The sequence below is a fragment of the Echiichthys vipera genome (assembly GCF_963691815.1).
Source record: "Echiichthys vipera genome assembly, chromosome: 14".
Lineage (NCBI taxonomy): Eukaryota > Metazoa > Chordata > Actinopteri > Perciformes > Trachinidae > Echiichthys > Echiichthys vipera.
The window spans coordinates 9,515,307-9,537,471 of NC_139839.1; the positions used below are offsets into that span (position 1 = coordinate 9,515,307).

The window sequence follows — 22,165 nt, forward strand, 5'->3', positions numbered from 1 at the left end:
TGCTCGCAGTATATTAAAGTAGAAAAAGATCTTTTTGAAATTTCTTTCACATTACGTTATATTGTAAATTGTCCTTTTTTAAGTAATATTGGTTAAAGTAAATGGACATTTGAATATATCAACTTGTCAATTTGTATCTAACTGATGATGACTGATATGATATTTTGGCAATGGATTGTATGATGTTAATCTAACATAATAAAAACAGAAAGTATGGAAACAAACTTTTTCAAAAAATACACAAGATACACAATTCACAAAATATGTAGAATTTTAACAATTACTTAGGAACAGGCACCTTATATGTTTGTAATCTCTCTTCTATAAGGTTTTCACGTGTTAGCCAGCAAATGTGGTATTCCAAGATATGACGGATCCAGTCCTGAATAAAGTAATTCAGTCCAGTTTTACAAATTCACATAAAAATGAAACAAACCAGATACAAGCAGCAAAATGAGCAACACATTTTGCTGCTTGTTCTTGCACTCACTGATGTCCTTTGTTTCTCTTAATTGACGTAGTAAAGCCAGTAAACAATGTTGAAGAAGGAGAAGACAGTTGGGAAGATAATCCTTGACCATTTGTCAATAGAGTTTACATCAGTCAAGTCTGGGATGGTGATCTTTAGTTGTGAAGCACGCCTCCGTAGTCGACTTTTCTTTTGAGTCATGTGGCACTCCAGAGTGTTTCGGCCAAAAGTGTGCCTGGCCAGCCCTGCTTTGCGGTACTGTAGAGTTGAGCTGTCGTATGTCAGCATGGTATTTCGTGGGTCATTGAGACCCAAAGCCAGCTCTGAAACGCCCATGTCATTCTTGATGTCCAGGGTTCCTAAAAGGATGTTTTCATGTGGGTCCATCTGGAAAAGAGTCAAGTTTGTTTTTCATGGAACATCATTCTTTCTTTTTAAATCACATTTTATTAAAATTAATGAAAAATTAAGTACAAAATTTCAAAAGAGTGGCAACTATAAGATTTGATTCTTCAGGATATATTAATTGACTAATCAGCAAAATAATTATGACAATGTGTAGCTCCTGATTCATTATTTATCATTATCTATTGTGTTTTAGCGTCTTTCATCTCATTTTGGTTTCATCTGTCCAGCACCAAACAGCAGACAGACAGAACTTTAGTGACTAGTTGATGAACATAAAGCAACATTTGAAAGTTAAAGAATCTGATGTTCTTTCTCAGGAGTTGAAGATCTACTTCTAGGGTAAAAGTTATGGACTATGAATCAATATTGTGTTCATATCTTTTTCTTGCAAGTGGCTCTCAAGAGGCATTCAAAAATGTAAATGTATGTTTAAGATAATTTGATATTTTTGAAATGGTTTCTGCAGTACCTTATTCTTTTGATCACCAAGTCCAATTGTGGCATCATCCACAAAGATTGGTTCCCACATCGAGTCATGACCGTCAAGATCCCTTTGTTTCATTCTCGCGTACAGAGTATCGTCTCTGCCAACTACATTCCCCACTAGCCACTGGATGCAAACAGAATCACCATGGTTACTTGAGCAACTGAAAAGTATGGAAGGAGGTTACATGTGTGTAGGCGGTATCAGTCGGCAACAAGGAAAATGTTATGAAATAATTAAATCCTTGAGTTCAGGAGTAAATGCAAATGTGTGGACAAACTGCTGCACAGAATAAAGCATACTGTAACAGAAGGATTCGAAACACAAGTGTAGTTTTAATTGTCTTCCTTTGGCTTCACTTTATATGGTATTAATACAACCATTTTTCTGCTCAGTGTAGACAGGGTTTGTATTAAACTTATATAAGCACACCCATGCACAGCCATGTTATGGTGGTTAGGTAGCCATTTTGCATCTCTGCCCCTAAGCATTTGGATCCCATCAGCTGGGAGCAAAAACTGGGAAAGTTAACACAACTCTCTCTAGCAAGACAAAGAGCCAAGTGGCTCTAAGACCTTCTTTTCCTCTGTTTCAGCTGGCAACACATCTTATTTAGATTTCAAACAGGGTTAGTACAAGCTTATTAGGCTGGCTTTCCTTCGCACAGTGAAGGGAGGAAACATTAGGTCAATCCTCCATTTGAAGTGGTGACATTTCTTTGCTTTGCTTGTAATTATGTTTCAGCTCCTTAGCTTTATGAATAATTAAATTAAAATGTTGCAGCAAAGTAAAGACTGATGTGATTTTGTGAATCGAGAGCTTAGAAAGTTGCTTTCACTTGGAAAAGTGACAATGTGGAGCTCCCACTGAGTTTCTGCTTGCCTCTACATATGCAGGTTTTTCTGCATAAATGAAGGCATTTTTCAGGAAATAAATATTCTGAATTTTGGGAAATACAGGTCGACAAACTCCAGAGGCAAGCTAAGCTACTCTTACCTTGTTTGGATCCATCCTCATCTTCTCGTTGTTGGCTGTTGTTAGTTTCTCAGCTGCCCTTTTCTGACGTTGAGGGCCCCGTCCAAAGAAGATGTAGTTTACCAGTGCGTACTCCAGCAGAGCCATGAAGACAAAGACGAAGCAGCCCATGAGGTACATGTCTATGGCCTTGACATAAGGGATTTTGGGGAGTGTTTCTCTCAGGTGGGTGTTAATGGTAGTCATTGTGAGCACAGTGGTAATACCTGGTGAAGAAAGACCATATACATTATAACAGAATATAAACAGTATAAATCAAGAATGATTTATAAACCACATATCAGCAGTTAAAAATGTACTTACTTCTTGCATTTTCCTATCTATTAAAGCAAGTTCAACAATCACCTGAAAGGTTTACTTACTGCTCCGACTGAATGTGTGCCAGGTTTAATTCTTGTGACTGCAGAACATCTTTGTGATCTACTTGATACCATGTCTGTGCTTGATTAAACCTGCCAGGATCAATGAACCCGAGGGGCTTACCGCCATGACTTCAAACCATGCATAGGGAGCCGGGCTAAAAGACATACACTTGAAGTGCTGCAGCAATTTAAAATTCAAATGTCAACCTCGGTCTTGTTCATTAGTGGAGAACTCCTACTGAGAAAAGTTGTAGACAGTTTTCAAAAACCTCGCCCAGCAAGCCGTGGGGATAGTTACAGTCAGATTGACTGTGCTGAGTTTGTGCTTATTATGAGTGACACACTAACTCTCATTGGTAGTGATTTAATTTCCTGTTCTTGTCATTTTGGCAGCAATGGATGTAGTTTGCTCAAAATAGTGTGTGTCTATGGTATTATCTGTATGCAGGCATTATAAATTGCATGAGAGGCCTGATTCTAAAGCTTAAACCTGATTTTCATATAGCGCTCACAAATCCTCCCACACAGACCTGTATATTCTACTGTGAAACCGCACAAAGCATGATTATTTAAGGCAATTTCTATTGAGAGTCTCAGTAAACAATTACTAAATTAATTTACATCTGTCACAAAGCTGTCAGGTGACTTCCGCTCAAAATAGGATTCAGACAATTTTCACAAGCTGTTGCTGCAAGAGATTAACAATAACAATAAATGATTCCTGCAGTACAGTGGTCATGTGATTCAGCCATTACAGGCCCATTTTAATGCCTCAAACCAGGCCAGAGTAAAGTGGTTCCTGAATCTCGTGTAGATTGGGGGGTGACCGAACATTTCCCACCTCTGCTGACCCGCCTCCATTACGGAGCATTACCTTTTTTTTCATTAAATCCCATGAATGCCCCCCCTCCCCCATCCCCGATCACTAAATGCAGCTCAGTCGTCAATCAGCGAAATTGCCTTGTCGACTAAAGCAAGGGACGGGTAGAGGGATGGATGGAGCTGGGTGGATGGAGTTGGGTGAAAATAAGACAGGGAGCTGCTGATAAACACAGTGTAAGCTAGAAGCTCGATACAAACCTCACAGGCTACACAGGGTTTACATAATCAAGGATGACGGGGGGGAAATTGTGACTTCCAGAAAAGCACAGAGGCTCTGGAATCAGAGTCGAAACAAATCAAACTGGTCATCCATCATAATACGTTTGTGACATACAGTAACATTTGTTGTACTGTGATAGATGTCACCCAAGGTGATTTTAAAAGAAGTGAGACATAATGTAGTTGCAGATCAATCCAGTGCCATTCTTTAAAAACCGAATAAGGATCGGAATAGAAAGTCCGAGCACAGTAATTGAGTACTGAATTTACAAAGGTAAAAATGTGAGGTACAATTTGAACACCCGTAACAACAGAATTCTTTATAATAAAAAGTCAGGGCCTTCACAGCCCTGCAAAGTTTATCTGTGATGGTTTATGAGTTTTTGCTATTTACCAAAAAATCTTTCACCTTAGACATATTTAATACAGGACACAGGTCAGACCTGTAGTATTGCTTTTTACTTTGTCAGTATATTCAGTGTTTAGGTTTGCTGCCGACCTGCCTGACTTGATGTGAAAAATGTTGTACATTTTTTTGCTTAACTTGGTCTCTCATCTTTATTTGCCCTTCAAGTGAATAATGTGAATGTAATGAGGTAAAATTGAGAAATAAAATAAATCTATATCTAGCTTTCCCTGGTCAGTCTATTTCAGTGTCAGTGCAATCTTATTTTAAGTGTCCGCTCCAGTGTTCTGTCAATCTGTCTCACCTAGAGCCACTCTGGCAGCAGAGGCATCATAGTTGATCCAGAAGGAGACCCAGGAGAGGATGGTGATAAGTATAGAAGGCATGTATGTCTGCAGGATAAAGTACCCGATGTTTCTCTTCAGCTTAAAACTCAGGGATAGACGAGGGTAAGCACCTGCAGAGAGGGGATAGGGTAAGAAAAAACAAAACAACAACAAGCAGAATAAGTAGTGTTAGGTGATAGATTTCCACAATGTTTGCCACAGCTGTCAGGTCTCCACAACTTCACAAATGCACTCATTTACACCAGGTTTTCCTTTTAGAGACAACTCCCTCCCAGTGTATATGTTTGGATTTCCTAAGACCTCAGGTGCTAAAGGCATGGTTAAATTTAGATGCTAAATCTTACTTTTTAAGGTTTTGGAATGTTAGTTTTGATTATTATTAGCAACCAAAAGCTGACTATTGGTAGGGGTAAAAAATCCTAGTTTCTGGTGTAAGTTACTTTGTTCACCTATCATTATTCCTAGATTTATAAATCATGTACAATAAATCCAATGTGGTCTGACATTGTTATCCATTTTTGTGGCAGAATAACAAAATCATGGTACATCTGCCTTTGCTACTGAACGCTACCATAAATTGCTTTTTAAGGTTTTGCTGGTGAGAAATGTCTCTCAGAAATAATCAAAATTAACAAATGTTTATTGCATAATATGTCAGTTATTTTTTGGGTTCATCTGTTAACATTTTACTCTCTCTCAAAAAAAGAAAAGCAAGTGAACAATCTTTATAACCCTGGAACTAAGGTAACATTTGTCGAGACAACCAAGTAGAAAGATACTCCATGAAAAGCATCAAATCTGCTGATGAATGTTTAGCACTTTGGCTTGATAAATTATTATTAAGGTTTTTGTAAGGATATCCTCCAAAGTCTTTTATCAACAATGGCTACGACAATGGTCTCTTATCCCTGGGTTGTCCATTGTAGAGGCAACTCGTATAGAAAGCCATGTTTGTGGTGTCCACCAAACTGAAGCATTAACTCTCTCCAGAATTATCCAGTTTCCACTGCCTGTGTTTGTGTTTACACACAATATTGTTAAAAGGTTTGATGGTTTGTCTGTTGAGGGTCCTCGTTTTTTGCTTATCTTGCTTTATTTAAAATAAGCCCACGGCAGGGGTTTTGATAAAGGCAAATTGTATCAGCACATATATTTCTCTCCTTAGGGAATTGGCTGTATTTTGATTTCAGTGTGTTACAAATGAATGGGGGAAGGCACCACAAGAGGAGCTAGAATACATTCAGAAACAGAAGATGGGCAACGGAGGAATATGTTTTAATGAAAGCCCCAACAACCCACCAGCCTCTTGTAATGTCACAAATCCTATTTCATTTAGCTAATGTTAGCATGAGCCACCGAGAGAATCCCTGAATAATTTTTTTATGAAGTGAACAAACAGCTTGGCTAAAAAAAATAAATAACAGGATGGAGGTGCAACCGTGAATATGTATTATTCATAAAGGAAACAATGACATTGCCTATCCTTGGAGTGGAACATGACACTTGTATTGGGTGAATGCCCAAGCACTTTTGCTGATGTTTGCATCTCTGGGAGCCCCCAGGTCATTCACTCTATTCGCAAAAGACAGCATGTTGAAAGGGAATCCCCCGTTTACCATATATTTCTATGAGGCAATAAAATCAGGCACACTGCAGGGACAAACTTAGGCAGTTAACAAACGCATGCACACATGCATACAAACATTGGGCCTCATGCATGAAATGTTCGTAAGCACTGATTTGAAATTGTACGTACAAACAGACGATTGGCGTTTTGTGCCGTGAAATATTAATAACGATGATGAAAAAGTAATTTACTTCATGAAAACAAAGAAGAAAAATGTTCTACAATTATTTCTTTATACATGTTTTAATTTTAAATGTTTACACTTATTAAATATTATTAGATCCATTCTAAATTATAATGAAATAAATGATATAATAATAAAGGGATTTTATTTCTTGTTTTTTTTAAGTTTATTTGTTTCTATGATTTGTGATTTGTTAAAAAGTGGGTTAAATATGCTGAAGAATCTTCTCAACAAAACTTCATTAAGTAATGTTTGTATCTCTGTAGAGGAAAAGTTTACTTTTTATCTTTGCTGTCCTGCAATTCTTATTCTATTATGTATTTCTGTTCCTTGTTCTTTCTATTCTTCTGCTGTCTGAGTTTAACGTGACCTGTCAAATGTCAGTGGCTAGTTGGTTTGCACACGGCACTGGGTCTGCTGCCCCATATGGCTTTGTTAGGGTGTTTCCCTTTGCTAATTCCAAATTGCCTTGCACGCGCATTCAATTTATACTCAGGGTAAGAAAAGATTGGCTGTAAGCACATATTTTAAGAATTCCACGTAGGCTTTTCTTATTTTTCCTTTTTAATGCTTTGTGCAAGAACAAATATAAGAGACAAATAAGAAAACATTCATGCATGAGGCTCATTGTGCATTCATCAGAAAGCATTATGTTATTAATAGGGTTATGAGGAATGTATGACCCCTGCAGACAAAACAAGCCGTCTTATTGGTTGAGTCTATGTACATCTTGCATTAGTGCTCTGCGCTCATTCTCTACAGTACCCAGCAACTGTATTCAGCAGAACTGCTGTCCTGCTTGCAATTGCTCGCTTGCATGACAAATTCATGAATATGAAAATGCAGAAGTGATGAATATTTAATTGTATCAGACAGCATTCTTTTTGTTTATTGCTGTTAAATAAGTCATGGTGTCTTTTGTCTCCTGGGATGGTATTTCATTCCAAGGGTTGTATGTGCATTTGTACATTTACATAACATTTCTGTAAATTATTGGATGCTATTTTTCATATCAGTAAGTGCAAACTTAGTCAATATTTGTGAATAGACCTATAACCTCTTTGCATCAGCATAATAATAATGAAATGCAACAACCCTGAGAGACAGAAAATAATTCAAGGGCTTTTTAATGAAGATAAAGGCAAAGTAAGAATAGTTAAGTGTGTGTGCATGTACAAAAATCGAACATATATGTTTGTAGGCAATATTTATCTAAGTTTTTTTTTATTGGATTGCATTATGTTGTACTAGAAATTATGTTTTTGTGTTTCCCTGTACATTCAACTATAATAAATACATTTCAAACTGTATGTTACCATTACCTGTGGAGAAAACAACATTCTTGGAGATGAGCTTATGATCCACAATGGAGAACTGTGGCAGTTCGATCTTGTCCACCCCCGTCACAGCATTGTCTCCTCCTCGCCAGTAGAACTCAATGTCATCTGTAGTATAGCCATCTGCAATAGGGTACAGATCATAGGATTTACTGAGGACTGTTAATGGTCTGAACAGTACATAGGTTCATAATCATGTCCCGTCTGGATCCCGTAAAATCCACTTAATTAATCAATATGCATGATTAAGTTTGCATTTGTCACCGTTTTACATTCTGATGACAGCAGACACAGTAATTGGTCTTCGCTTCACTGACGTTAAGCTATGAGGTTATCCACAAGGAAAGGATAAAACTACGTATGGATTTGTGCTTGTCTGCTATATTTACTGACCTTGGTGGTCCCAGATCCGTGTATCCCAAATTGGACTAGACTGGTGACTAAGAATGAATGGAGGTCTGTGAACCTAGCACCTAAATGCCATGACACTGTCAAGTGGCAGCTCTGTGTTGCTGTAATCGTTCAGTTAATGTGAGCGAAAGTTGAGCATGACATAATATTAAACACTTAGGACAAATGTTGATTTAACCTTGTTTCTGTACTCACACAGTTCACTAACATGCATACATTCAGCTGCCAAGTACAACCAGAGACAAGGGGGCCACTGAATACCTCCACCGCATTGTTTATGCAAGTACACCTCAACATCAACTGCTGAGGTACCCATGACCAAGGCAAGCCTATTCTCATTCTCAAGCCATTAATCATATCGACACGCACCCTCAGCGTGTGATATAAGGCACCCTTGAGCATCTGTATGAGACACACAGGGTTTTCAACAATAAAGCCATCCGCAGCTATATAATACAAATGGTATTGGAGCAAATGGTCCAGAAGTGATAGTGATGAAGTTAGTGGAAGGAGGAAGCCCAGGTAGTTGGGTGGTCAAACAAACACAGACTGTTGTCTGTTGAGACTGCTGTTCGTGTCCTGATTGTCTCATGCCCATCACTGTAGTTGCGTTACCCACCTACTTATTTTAACTGCCCAAGATAGTTTGGTTTGAATTCACACCGTTAACTACCTGTTCCCATTAACTGTAGTGGAGCAACACAGTAGGACGGGCAGTGTGTTGACAAGTGATGGCAAGGGGTCCTGACAAAGCATCTGATGTGACGAGTTTGGATTAGAACCGGTTAGATAGGCACATAATGACGTCTCAGTACGGTTATCTTGACAATAACTGAAATATGGAGAGTATGTTAAAACTATAAATAATTAAATGAAGTCAAACATACAACATTCCATATAGTGGCTGGCGGAAACCCTTAAACATGTGGCTACCTATGAGTCAACTTTATTATGTTTTGTCCCATGAGTAACTAAATAATTAAATACCAAGAGAAATAATGATTAAATAACCAGGCTTGGAATCCATTTTCATCTCTAAAACCCAGTAAAATCTGCAAAGGGACAAGAAGCAAGTCCATTAATATTAATCTGAACCAAAGCTACTCGCTCTTTTGCGCTCATTTTGGTCCAATCAGTGGAGACATGGACAGCAATGCGGCTAGTGGGCAGGAGCAATAAATGATTGAGTAACATTGTGCTCTGTAGTTATAGCTGAAGACAAGTGCTGTTAAAGAAAGAAGGAAGTAAAGTAGAAATGTTTCATTAGACCATGAAACTTAGCTCTTGCATAATCCACCGCCTAGTGCCTGCTTTGGTGCAGCTGACATGTCTGTTGACTTCAGGTCATAAGAGGTTTGATCTCCAAGAGTGAAGAGGAAGACGATGAGGAGACGAGGAGAGACAGGAGACAGCTGGAGTCCGTCGATTCCTTTAGAAGGGTCGCTCACTATTAAAGCCAAGCTAAAACTATGTGAAAGTCAATTAAAACATCAGTTTGCTGATATTATATTTTCTACATGGCTTGCAGCGCTGGATTGTATCGGAGTTCTGACACTGAGGAGTGTATCGAATCGTGACCTTGTTCTACTGAGAGGCAGGAGGCCCCGACTTGCAAACCACTCTGCTTCCTCAAAACAAACAACTATTGTGTTTTAGTCTCATGAAAAAAAACTGATCAAACTGTTCATTCGACTGGCTCGTGATGTGCATTTTGCATTTTAGATTAACAGCAGGGGATGGACTGCACAACCAATCAGGAATGTTTTCAGTAACACAGCATGTAACATGAAAATCATTTGAGATGGTTGCAACAGTTGTTACAACTGCATGTCTGCTGCAATGGGGATTTGCGTGCATGTTAGTTGAGTTTGCCTGAGCGATTATTGTTATATCATTTGAGTGCAGGCATGGAAGTTTACTCTTTTTTTTTTGCACTAGCGTGTGTGACCATTACTTTGTCAAAGCTGATGACAGGGAGATTTAGCATCTAGAAAGTGAATTAAAATGACTGATTTGCACGAGTATGCACATAATGGGTGCGTGTGGGATGGTGGTGATATAGAGGCTAGACTTGATGACAAATGAAAGCATGTTTGAGGGAACAATTTAGAGATGAGACACCCACACTGTTTCATTGATTAGTGCATATACCATAGACCGTTATGCTACACCTCCTCTCCTCTTTCTCCTCTTCCTCCTCTGGCCTTGTCTCCTTTTATCCCCCACATTTCTTCTCTAACTTGTTCTGTTTTTATCTCATTTCCTCCTACCATTTTTTCCATTTGATTAAACTTTTCCCTTTCTCTCCTCTCTGTTATTTCTGTCATAACTGCTATCTTGTGTCCATCTATCTTTTATTCTACCTTCTTTCTTATCCCCCCCTACTCCCACCCATACCCTGCTCTGCTTAATTAATACTTGTGTGACCTATTTAGTTGCTCTGAATTATTAACACAGACTCCTCAGTGGCTGCTTTTAACACCCTCACACTCTGACATCTCTTGGTCCTCTCCTTGAAAGTGGAAGTGCTCACTTCATTTAAATATACTCTTTTTCACTAAAACCCCCAACAAATATATATTTCCAAAACATTCATGTATAGTATAGATTCTGTACTCATGTGACATCATCACCTAACATAAGAGGCAATCAATAGATTCTCAAAAATGTTTTCCAAAGGAAATAAGTAGCCAAAGGAAGGATGGAAAAAATTAGATTAATGTGTTCTCTTCTCTCAGTTACAGTAAAAAGCCTGGCAGCTGTATTTTGAAACAACTTGCAGACGATTAAGTGCTTCTCTACTAAGTGCAGAGTATAAGGAAATTATATTAGTTGAGATGGGATGAAATAAAGGAAGGTCAGGGGCAGACAGATATAACTTAATTCTGTATACATTTCTTAAGTGATAAAACCCCGACTGAACAACCTCCTCGACTTGAGATTCAGGATTTAAATTTGAGTCAATTCTTTTCAGTCCCAGAAGATCGTCTCCGGAGGATCGCAAAGCTCATTCCATTGGTGACCCCCTGTTCTTTGCTTGTGTGTCACCATCAGGGTCAAACACAGGATATATAAAAATGTATGGGAGATTGCCGTTACATTTACAACTAGAAGGGCACTCACCGACCTCAGGCAATGCATGCCATTTCTCAATGCAATGTTATTGCTGTGTTAATGCATGTTAATGCATTAATGAAAGTGAAAAATAATAAATGCATCTGGCCAGTGATTCGGATCCACTCAAAAATTGTAGGGGTTCTTCCTCGACCCATGTTACAACCTTCCACCAAGTTTCATTAATATCGGGTCAGTAGTTTTTCCATCATCCTGCTGACAGACAGACAAACAAACAAACACACCGAGCTGAAAGCAAAACCTCCTTGGCAGAGGTAACAGTGATTCCCTGTAGAGGACGAACCCTTTCAGTTATGCACCACCTCACACCAAAATGTCCACACTTCTTATGATATATCTCAAGATCTAGCAGTCAGATTTTAATCTGAAATTCTCAATCTCAACGGAAGGAAACCTTTCATCTTAATGACCCCGTGGACTTTCTCCTGGCACCTTTGAGAGAAGCTCTACAATTTAAACAAAACAGTATATGCAGATATTATATTGAGCTGTTTTTTAAAAATGCCCACAGTGTCTAAAGATCTTAAATCCAATGGAAGAGAGTTCTGAAAGTAGTAGGTACAACCTGAAAAGCACAGTTTCTTTTTGTTTTGAGCCTCGAAGGAGGAACAACCAACAAACCCTGGTCAGGGGACCTCAGAGACCGGCTGCTGTTGTAGGGCTGTAGTAGCTCTTTGATGTAGGCATGCATCTGACTACGTAAGGTTAATATTACGGAGGGTAGGTTTTACTGAAGAAATACAAAGCCAGTATTTTCAAACACCTTTGGGTAACACCAGCTAAGGAGTTAACAATCATGTGTGTACACACATCCAGTAAAGAGAAGTGGATGTCATCAGAGTCTATTATTTGAGCAGGCCCTCATATTTTTGACTGCCCAGCTACCCAATCCACTACCCATCTGACTTTTCAATTTTGCATCACCTCACTTTCATACTTGAGTTATTATGTAACAGTATTTGGCACAGATAGATTACCCACTGTATGCAATTAATTGAAATGAGTGAGACTGAGGAAAAAAAGAGATAAGTAAAAGAGTAAAAAGAGTAAAAAAGACATGATCTGTAATACATCGCAGACAAGTAGGAGTATGTATGAACTAGGAAACAATGAAATGAGAAAAGATGAAATTAGATCCTGGCATGAGAGGCAAACTCATCCCTTCAGAACAAAAATATATATATATGGGTGTGACAATATGTATTTTACGCTAGCACAAAGGCTTCTCTTATGGATTCCAAAGTCTGGGAGCGTTGGCAGACCAAAAATAAATGAAATTTTTCACGATAGCATCAGAGGAGATAGCAATACAATACTAAAGCTATTTAACTGGGACTCTGGCATATCTCCCTGACCAAATCTGCTCCCGGGCTTTTTATCAAGCTTATGAAATAATATCTCAGTTGATTTGTTTTAATGGGCAAAGACAGATTTTGGAGGGGGATAAAACATTGGCTTTGATATTGCTCTGGGCAAAACATAATCAGGGACAACAAAGTTTTTTTGTTTTTAAAATGATGCTGTGAAACATCATAATAAAACAGTGCACACTTTCAAATATGGAATAAACACCATTGCCATTGTGACATACATTTCAAAAGGCCACACAGATGCACTAACAACAATCACAAAAATCCTTTTAACCGATTTCCTTCACATCTATAACGAGAACAGATGGCTTTTTATGATTACAGTGTTTACAAACCTCGCTGAACATGTCGCAACAGATGTCAAACCAATTTATTCACCATGAATAGTATTGAAGATTTTGGATGCTGCACCACCTAACAAGCTGAGATTAGTCCAGAAAGCACACAGAGAGTCTGTGGGAGTGTGTGTAAATGATGACATTTATGATGCATAGTGTCTATTGAAAATCGATACACAGTTCAATCTAACCCAGACCTGTAGCGTTCACAATGTATGCAAACACACACACACACACGCACACACACACGCACACACACACACACACACACGCACACACACACACACACACACACACACACACACACACACACACACACACACACACACACACACACACACACACACACACACACACACATATGGGCAAGTAAAATAGAACCCCCTGAACAACTGGCTGCCTCTCGTGAGCTGAGAAGGCTACTCCACTCTTAAATATGTCTCAGATGAATTTTTTATTTCACGCAGTTCAAAGCGACTTTAATGTTATTCCTGGTGTCCAATTAAAAATGTCTTTCTAAACTTTTGCAGTACACAGCGAGCTGCAGCTGACTACATGCCTGGACAGGGACAGAACATCTAAAGATAAGATAAATAAATAAGCCATGCAAGCCCAAGAAAACCATCCACACCCTAGAGGATGAGTGCAGTTTCTAAAAATGTGCTCTGATGGGCACAGATAGCAAGAGAGGGAGAGATAGAGTGTGGAAGTAGCTCTGTCCATATGATGTGCATCACTGGTGCAGAAAATATAACTATTACTTGGTAGAGATGCTGTAATGAAATGATAGTTTCATTGTGAGTGCACAGGCACTGTGTGAAATAACAGTCGCAATATGCCTTTCACTCCCCTCTCAGGAATAAACAGGGATGTCTGTGCATGATGTGTGAGGATGTGATTGCATTGGTGACTGCAAGTTTGTCTTAATTTGTGTTCTCTCAATGCATTTTCAAACCACTTCAATTCCCAATTTTGCTCCTAAAGTGCCATCTGCAGTCACACGCTGTATGTTAAAGCTTATGCAGCTGATCAGGCCAGAAAAGCCTTTGTGTAGTATTCAGTGTTTAACGACTCAGTGACCCTACTCTTGCTATGATTTATTGAAAAGGTGCACAGCTGCTCTACTTTAAGTCAGTGTAACATCTTTAACCAGCACTGGCTTCCTGCGAAGGTAGAGCAGCGGTGTGTATACTGTACATTGTAAACTGCATTACTGTAACAGTGACCCAGAACATCAGCAGGTTTAACCCTTTTCAATTATGCAAGGAATGGTATTTCCTTGTACTGAGGTAAAATCTTGTGTGGTCTACTACGCTAGTTCTGGATCACGCATGCATTATAGAGATGCTGAACAAGTAGTAGCAACACAAATACAAGGAGAAATGGCTATAAACCCAACCCTTATCAGTTACTGCTAAACGTGAGGTTAAGGTAGCGGGGTCTTAAAGTGATAGTTCGGCTTTTTGAAGTGGGGCTGCATAAGGTACTTATCCATTGTCAGTGTATTACCTGCAGCAGATGACGGTAAGCATGTCGCCGTTTCAAGAAGCAGACTCATAAGCTGCTGTGGATGGGGTCATCAGCTGCAGTGAAAAGTTTTTTAGTCACCTTAAAATAAAACGTCCTACTAAAAAAATTACCATCAGCTTAGGTGAACGCTTTATTTTTAGAATATTCTCACTGCTTTACCTGGCCATCAGATAGCCCTCTCCTTTGGCACTACATTTTCTTAACGTATTCCTACACATAAGTGCAACTGAGGGTCAAACTCTGTGGTTTATGGAATAAAAAAGTACAAGAAAATAAAAATGAGTGATAAAGATAACAGCTACAACAAAATACCATTCACTGTGAAGACAGACGGATCCCTTTATGAGTTCACAGAATAACTTTTGCAAAAGGTAGACTGAATCTCTCTGGAATCTTGAAAAAAACACTGTCTGTGAGCAAGTTAAAGCTGTGAAAATATTTTAACCATAGCATTCATTTAACTGAAATGTATTTTTATGCGTGTCTCTTTTAAATAGCTAAAATATGTTTAGAGTGCTGCCCCCGGCCAAAGCTTCTGGGTTGGGACTCCTGTCTGCATCTAAAAACAGGCAGCAGGCTAACTGTCATCTGCTGTAGATAATACACTGACTATCAATTAGTACCTCATACAATCCCACTTCATATCAGCTGAGAAGAAGAAGTTTATCTTGCCTTATATATATCTTATATATATATATAAAAACAACACAGCAGGTGCAGTGTATTTTTGTTATGAATTCCTTGGAGCAGTAACAGCATTACAGATAACAGCTGAGGAACAAGGAAATATACATTTTACCTTCTTTCATAAACTATATTCATATCCAGGGTGTAATTCTTATGATCTAGCTGTAGCTTTCATAGTTATCACCTATGTTTATAGATAAGCCAATAAAGAGATCCCCATGAGTTATTATGAGCAAAGAGATAACGTACTGTCTCAAAGCCCTGGCTGGATGAGAAACTAGGAATGAAGGTATGAGAAAACAAGATTTTCTTAAACTACAGGTAGAACTTCTTTTTCACAATCGACCACACCAATTTCCCAGGAGGCTACTTGAGTCAAATTTCTCTAAAGTAACAGTACTTTTAGAGTGAAAAAGTCTGGTACTCCTTCCATCCAGCATCAGTCAGACTCTTTCTCTCACACTGTTGTGCAATGTGTATGTATTGCATTGTTTTTATTCTTTGTTTATTTCATCCTTTAAAACTCCAAACAGTACAAAATATAGGTGAGAAATCTGTGAATCTATCAAACCATTAGTCACAGATATGGCGGGAAAAGTCCTTGGGCTATCCAGAATGAATCATTTACAACTCTCCATCCCCACCACTACAGTATAAGCAGGAGGTTTTTCCATTACCTCCCTCTGTGTGAATTCCACTTACTTATGTCAAGCATGCTACAAATAATGAACACACAGAACATGATCCCAGTCCATGCATTAAGTCCTAATGTTACAGAAAATCAAAAATGACAATAAAATGGTACAGTTACAAGGCTTGTGTTTTGTGCAGTTTACGGAAGAAACTCTAGCAGTAAACAAATGCATTTGATGCTCTTTTCTCCAGGCTCAATTCAGCTATAATCAAGTCCAGTGTGGTCTCAGAAATGTATGTAATATTTCTTTTTATAAAATGACCTTTAACTTAACAAGTGACGGAACTGTGTAAATTGGGAAATGAGAACTTTCTGAATGATTAATGCTCTGTTATGATGTGTTGTGTGTGGATACTTGATAACGATAACAGATGAATACAGTTTCTTGGAGACTTGAAAACAATAGAGTGGCTCCACCCCTGCTTGCACAACATAACCGTGCTGATACAGCAACCGCTGTACTGAAACAGCTTATTCCGTGATTAAAAGTTGTTAATTACACCAGGGCCAGCAATTTAACTTTTGCTTAAAATAATTAGCAGAGATCAGCATTAAAGGATGAAAGCTTGATCCATTAAAGTTCTCCGACGTTATTTACAACCTGTCAAAACTTATTAACTCACAGGCATCACTCAGTGGCTCAATACCAGGATATTAGGAGACATTGGAGCAATCAAAGTGAATGGAAACAAGTCAAAGAGAGAGAAAGAGCAGCTACTGAAATTACAACACTGGAAAATGTGCGAAAGAAGAGAAATGACCAAGGGAGACAAATAAAAACACAGAAACAAAAGTAGAGACTAGGGTGGTGTGAAAATTCACAGTCACATTCAGAGAGGAGAAAAAATTAGCCTGGCAATTTGCGAAAGCGTTTCAGTTTAAAAAACCTCTCAGTTCATTTTCATTTTCTATGAGGCGATAACATTTGGTGCAGATCAAGATGCCCTTGGACGTTGTTGCAAAACGACATAGTGCTGGGTGCAATGCTTGGTCTGTTTCAAAGCAGGAAAATACTTGGACTAGAAAAATTCAACCATCCAAACTAATGAGTTGAGTCATATAATGCAACACTCGATCTAAGTCAGTCCAAACCAGCAGAGATCCACTTCATACAGTTGCTTCATGAGCTCCTCAACTCCTGGGACTCAGATGAAAGAAAAACGAGGGAACGTGTGTTTTTTGTTCTCAAATTATTATTGGCCAGACACATCGCAGTTTTAGTTGACTGCGATGTGTGCACTTTGCAAGTATACTGTACACACATATAAACACCCACATCTTTGCATGCACGCACACTCACACATGCAGCTGCAGTTACTTTTCCCAGGTCAGTGCGTTTTAAACTACAAACCTGTCACCAAATTAAAAGAGAAGAATGTGTGCTCAGGGTGCTGATGACTAGCTGTGTTGTGAGGCACACTCAGTTGTGAACAGCCAATGTTTCTCTAGGTCTCCCCCTAACTTGCCTATCATCTTTCCGTGAGCCATGTTCAAATAAGTACTTTAAATGGACACTACGCAGTATGAGGTGACATTTGCATTTGCAAGCGCTACACTTTCTCACCAGAGGCCCGTCCAATTAAGTTTGATCAAGGTGTTTTTGCTTGTTGCACCCCTTGGCAAATGAAGCTATAGATGACAAGTAAGTATTCTTGTGCGCGTTTCTAAAATTGAGGATCCAAAAATAAGGCACAAGAGTTTGTTTTTTCCTCTTGATTAGTAGGAAAAATATTGTTGTTCAACATATATATAGATCTACTGCCATATATCCTTTTTGGATTTGAGAAGATCCCTAGTCTGTGTCTGTGAGTTCCTCCATTATCGAGATATTTCTGACATATTTCTGTCCACCGTGCCTTTATCAAACATAAAGGTCATTTGAATCTCTGCGTGAGTGACAATTGTCCTCGATTTCAGGTTCAGTAAGGGGTTAAAGACACGCAGGATAAATCACTGGCAGAGGTTCAGTGATGTTGTTTCTTAAATGAACAGTTTAGATTTGATAAGGAGCTGTGATGCCAAATATACTGTCATAAATGAGAGGGGGAGGCCTGTGGAGGTGGCCTAAACTCACCTTGTCAAAACTATTGAAAAACAAGTTTAATTGGTTTGTCCCCTCCTGGTTTCCTTTAACAAGAATGTGTCTCATCCTAATCTGCCACAGCTTGATTTCACTTCACTCTCTGTTGGCGGATTTCCACTATTGAGGATGGATATAATGTGTGTTTTAATTAAGCATTTTATATAAACAAACTGTTTTCATGGGAATGATAAGATTTGATGCAATATGTATTGTATTGTATGTACAGTTGGTGCAGTTGGTTTATGTGCGCAACCTGCACCAAGCTTAACCATTCCAGTCCATTAGCTGACTAGCATACAGTAGAGCATTCATGCATTCCTGTAACTACTCACAGAAGACAGCAGGCTGCTGCTGGACAAATGGCCTGTTTCTGGGTACAGCGCATTTTACAACTTGGCTATGGAGCTGTGTGCATCATTAGCTTTGTATACAGAAATTGCCAGGTCTTACTCTCACATCTAGTGGAAATTAATATTTTTATAACAACAATGACTCTGTTACCACAAGCACATTGCTGGTAGTATCAGGCCTCTGCTTAACTTTACTCTTTAACTGTAATGTGCCGCCTTGAGTTAAAAAAAGACTTAAATGGACTCCTTTGCTCCTTTATGCTCTATTTCCTTTGCACACTAGTTCCAGCTGTAGACTTTCCAGTTCACTTGTTCAGTTGAGTGTAACACTCTTTAACCATCTCTACAGGGAAACTAAAGATTCAGATTCAGATGCAATTAGTTATCAAGTTGTGACGGAGGTTGAGCAAATTTAATTATCCCTGTTGTAGATGCATGGTGAGGATACCCCCTTTTACCCCCCCCCCCCCTACTTTCATCCCTCAGTGTGCCAGAAACTAACGAGTTAGGGTCTTTGGCATTTAAGGAGCAGTTAGCATAGCAAGTTATAAAGAAATAAGAAAGTCATGTGAGAAATATAAACCTGCCATTTCAGGTTTTACTAATAAAGTCTAAAATGAAACTAAAGACATCCATTATCCCACACTGCTACTGAATTGATGACAAGGAGAGACCGATGGAGACACAGTAAAAGTCCTTGGCTGCCTTAAAACCTAACCTTAAAACCTAGGATGCTGTGGTTAAATAGTTGTTGATGTAAAGGTGCCACAGGATAGCCCTTATGATGTACTGATCATAAATTGCTGTCATTCGAAACTGGGTTGCAGCTTTGAGCAGCATTAGCAATTGCTCTACTTTATCATTGCAGCACCATGGACAGCGTACATTACACTAAGTAGTCTGCCGCTCCAGTGAAGTTAGAGACACTCATTGAGCTATGAACATTACCTCATTTAGTAAGAGCTATCTGATAGCTGATTAAAATGATGTTACCTAAACTCCCACCAACCGCACTCGGCCACATCAGTGTAGGCGAAAAAGATCCTCATCTTGGAACCAATTTTTTTTATGCAATAAAAACAACTCTACAGAAAAGATCTAAACTGACAGAGTTCATGTTCTTCCTAGTGCAGCAAACTCGGTTGAGGGTTTATTTTGGAAAGGAAGAATGCCTCTTATTTTCCCAAGGGAAATACGGTAAATTGGATGGGAAGGATTATGTTGAAAATATTAAAATAGAGTAAATCCTTGTATTACAGAAAAGCATATATTGTTGAGACTCAGTGCAGGTCCAGTCACACAACTCCTGACAGCTGACTGGACAAAGCTGAGGCCGTGCCAGTGTATAAGAGCACAGACCCTTACTCCAGTCCAGAGGTTTATAGCACTGACAAGACAAAAAAAAATAATGAAAGGGAGGAATTACTCACAACTCTCTATCTCGAGTGTGCAGTTTTGCTCATCCAGTGGATACCTTCTCAGGTCCATCATACAAGCAGCGGTGGTAGTGATCCTGAAAATAAATGACACAATATGTTCAATTCATGGCAGTGTGGAAGAATTTGATAGACAACAACCGGCTGTTTTCAAAAAGAAAAGTAGAGGTTAGGTTCATGAATTATAATAATATATATGGAAAAATGTTAGTACAGTTCAACCTCATTCGCGAAAGTACTTATAATAACATCCCAATAACATCCCACAGAGCATTTATCATCCATTTATTATCCAATCAACCATGAGAGTAAGTAAGCATGACTTAAAATCTTCAAAACCTAAATACGGGGGCCTTTGAGGGTTAAGGGGTGGTGGCAGCAGTGGTGTGAACTCCACTGGGGATTACAGCACTAAAACTAATCCTTATGTCCCAGTTTTAGCATTGTTTGGATAATCCTGTGGGTCCTCTGTCAGGCCCCACCTGAGATGCGATCCACAGCAGGGATCAAACTCACTGGGACAGCAGTGGTAGCTATAGGCCAGAGATAACAGTGGAAGTGTGTGCACTCTGACTAGTGCCTGTCATCATGAAATATGTGGGATGACATCCCAAAGGATTTACAAGGCAACACTATTGCTTGTATTTAATACTATTAGCACTAATTAGTACTGACAAAGGATACGTAATATAAAACTGCAACTGGTTCTCTGATGTTTGTCCTCACTAAGAATCAAAGCTCCTTTCATGTAACAAGTTCTTAACCCCTGAATTGTCACTTAGATTGAAGAGTCTTCAGTGTCAGTGTCAGTAATGAGGGTTTCCTTGGCATGGAAGAAATTCAGTGTTGATTTATTTGATTTATTCTCCATTCAGTTTGTATTTCTCTTTGTATTATTTTCTATTTTAGTAAGAAAAACACCTCAAACGTTGATGTTTTGACTACCTTCGCAGCCAAAAGAGCCAGCTCATCAAAAAGTCAAACACATTGATATAAATGATTACATCGTTGTTCGAATTATTTGATACTGAGCCTGTCTTTATTTAAGGACTTGCTTTAAACACACAACTGACATTTTTGACAAAGCGAACCACAGTCTTGATATCCATACTCTAACTTATGTTGCATTTGTAAAGCGCATACATAGTTTGTGAGTAATAAACTGCGAAATGTAAAAAAGCAGTTTAAATCTGGATTATTTATGTGGAATCATTGCTCATGAATCTTATATATATAAAAAAGAAAGGTTTTAGCATAGTAAGTGCTTTTGTAATAGCTGCAAACACCAGCTGACAAGGAGCTATAGCCTTCTTCTTCACTGCCCCGATCTTATTTTGTGTACATATGACAGTATATTAACTAGTTGCCTTCCAATCTCTATCTAAACAAATAGACAGGGATGGATAAAAATGGATAATGGCAGCAGCCAAGCACGAGTCAATAGATAAGGTTATGCTGTCCATCAGACTTTGTGTAGGGAACATAAGGATAAGGCTGGGAGTATTAGGCTGCCATTCTTTCTCTGGCTCTGGTCTTCTGTGAGAACTTGACTCCCACTGAGGGACTTGCCACAGAGCAGCACAGCATGGTGGGTAATCGTCTAGGCACACCTGACAAAATAGATAAATTTGTGCCAGAGGAAAGGCTCATCTTGAGTCCAATCCTCTGTGTTACACAGCAGAGATAATCACCCTCGTATGTCTCTCTGCCTCTTCTACTCTCTTTGCTTTCTCTGCTAGTCCATTACTCAGACCAACAGCCACTGGAAGGCCAGTCTTTTTTCTGTCCCATAATCAAACTTTTCCCAAAATCCGAGCAATCTCAGATTAATGCAATTGCATATTGGACAGCATTTGTCAGTAAACTTTTGAAACGACAATGCTCCAATACTTTCACAAAGCCAATATGGTCAGTTTGAGAAGCATCCCATTCTGTCTGAAAAAATGTGTCTGTGTCAAAGCAATCAAGCTCTCCACAGGCAACACATGGTAAACTATGGTATACCCCTCCAAAATATCTGTTATTTCAAAGTTCTCAAATTTTTAAAGGGGTACTGGAATTCACCCGAACTATTGTACTGTATATCATCTTCTCACACTTAATGATGATGATGTCAGCCACCTCCTCGAATACAGAAATGACCAGTATACGGTTCCCATAAATAACAAAGAAATGACCAAAAAACCCCATAGGATATTGTGCCTCATGACCCAAGTAATGATGTGATCATTCCATCACTGTTTTGGCTGACATGAGGGTGAAAATAGGAGGGAAACTCAAGAGGACAGACCTTTCTTTACGGCAATCATGTTGACATGTCATAGTAGAAAAAGGTGTATTCAATAAAATTCATGATAACCGCATTCTACTT

At 38.8% G+C, this 22,165-nt stretch overlaps 1 protein-coding gene across 3 annotated transcripts in view; it reads right to left on the reverse strand.

The window, feature by feature from the left end:
- Positions 1-508: 508 nt before the first annotated feature.
- gabrb2b (gamma-aminobutyric acid type A receptor subunit beta2b) overlaps positions 509-22,165 on the reverse strand; it is a gene marked incomplete at its 3' end in the record, with an annotated part of 30,200 nt that continues 8,543 nt past the window's right edge. The window contains exons 2-7 of one of the 3 annotated variants that reach the window (XM_083927600.1): positions 19,789-19,871; positions 7,746-7,883; positions 4,570-4,722; positions 2,358-2,602; positions 1,347-1,487; positions 509-856 (exon numbers count right to left, since the gene is read on the reverse strand). In XM_083927600.1, the coding sequence (XP_083783726.1) occupies positions 509-856; positions 1,347-1,487; positions 2,358-2,602; positions 4,570-4,722; positions 7,746-7,883; positions 19,789-19,871 (1,108 nt within the window). Of the gene's footprint in view, positions 857-1,346; positions 1,488-2,351; positions 2,603-4,569; positions 4,723-7,745; positions 7,884-19,788; positions 19,872-22,165 lie in introns of all 3 variants that reach the window. The other 2 variants (XM_083927602.1, XM_083927601.1) reach the window with 2 other exon arrangements.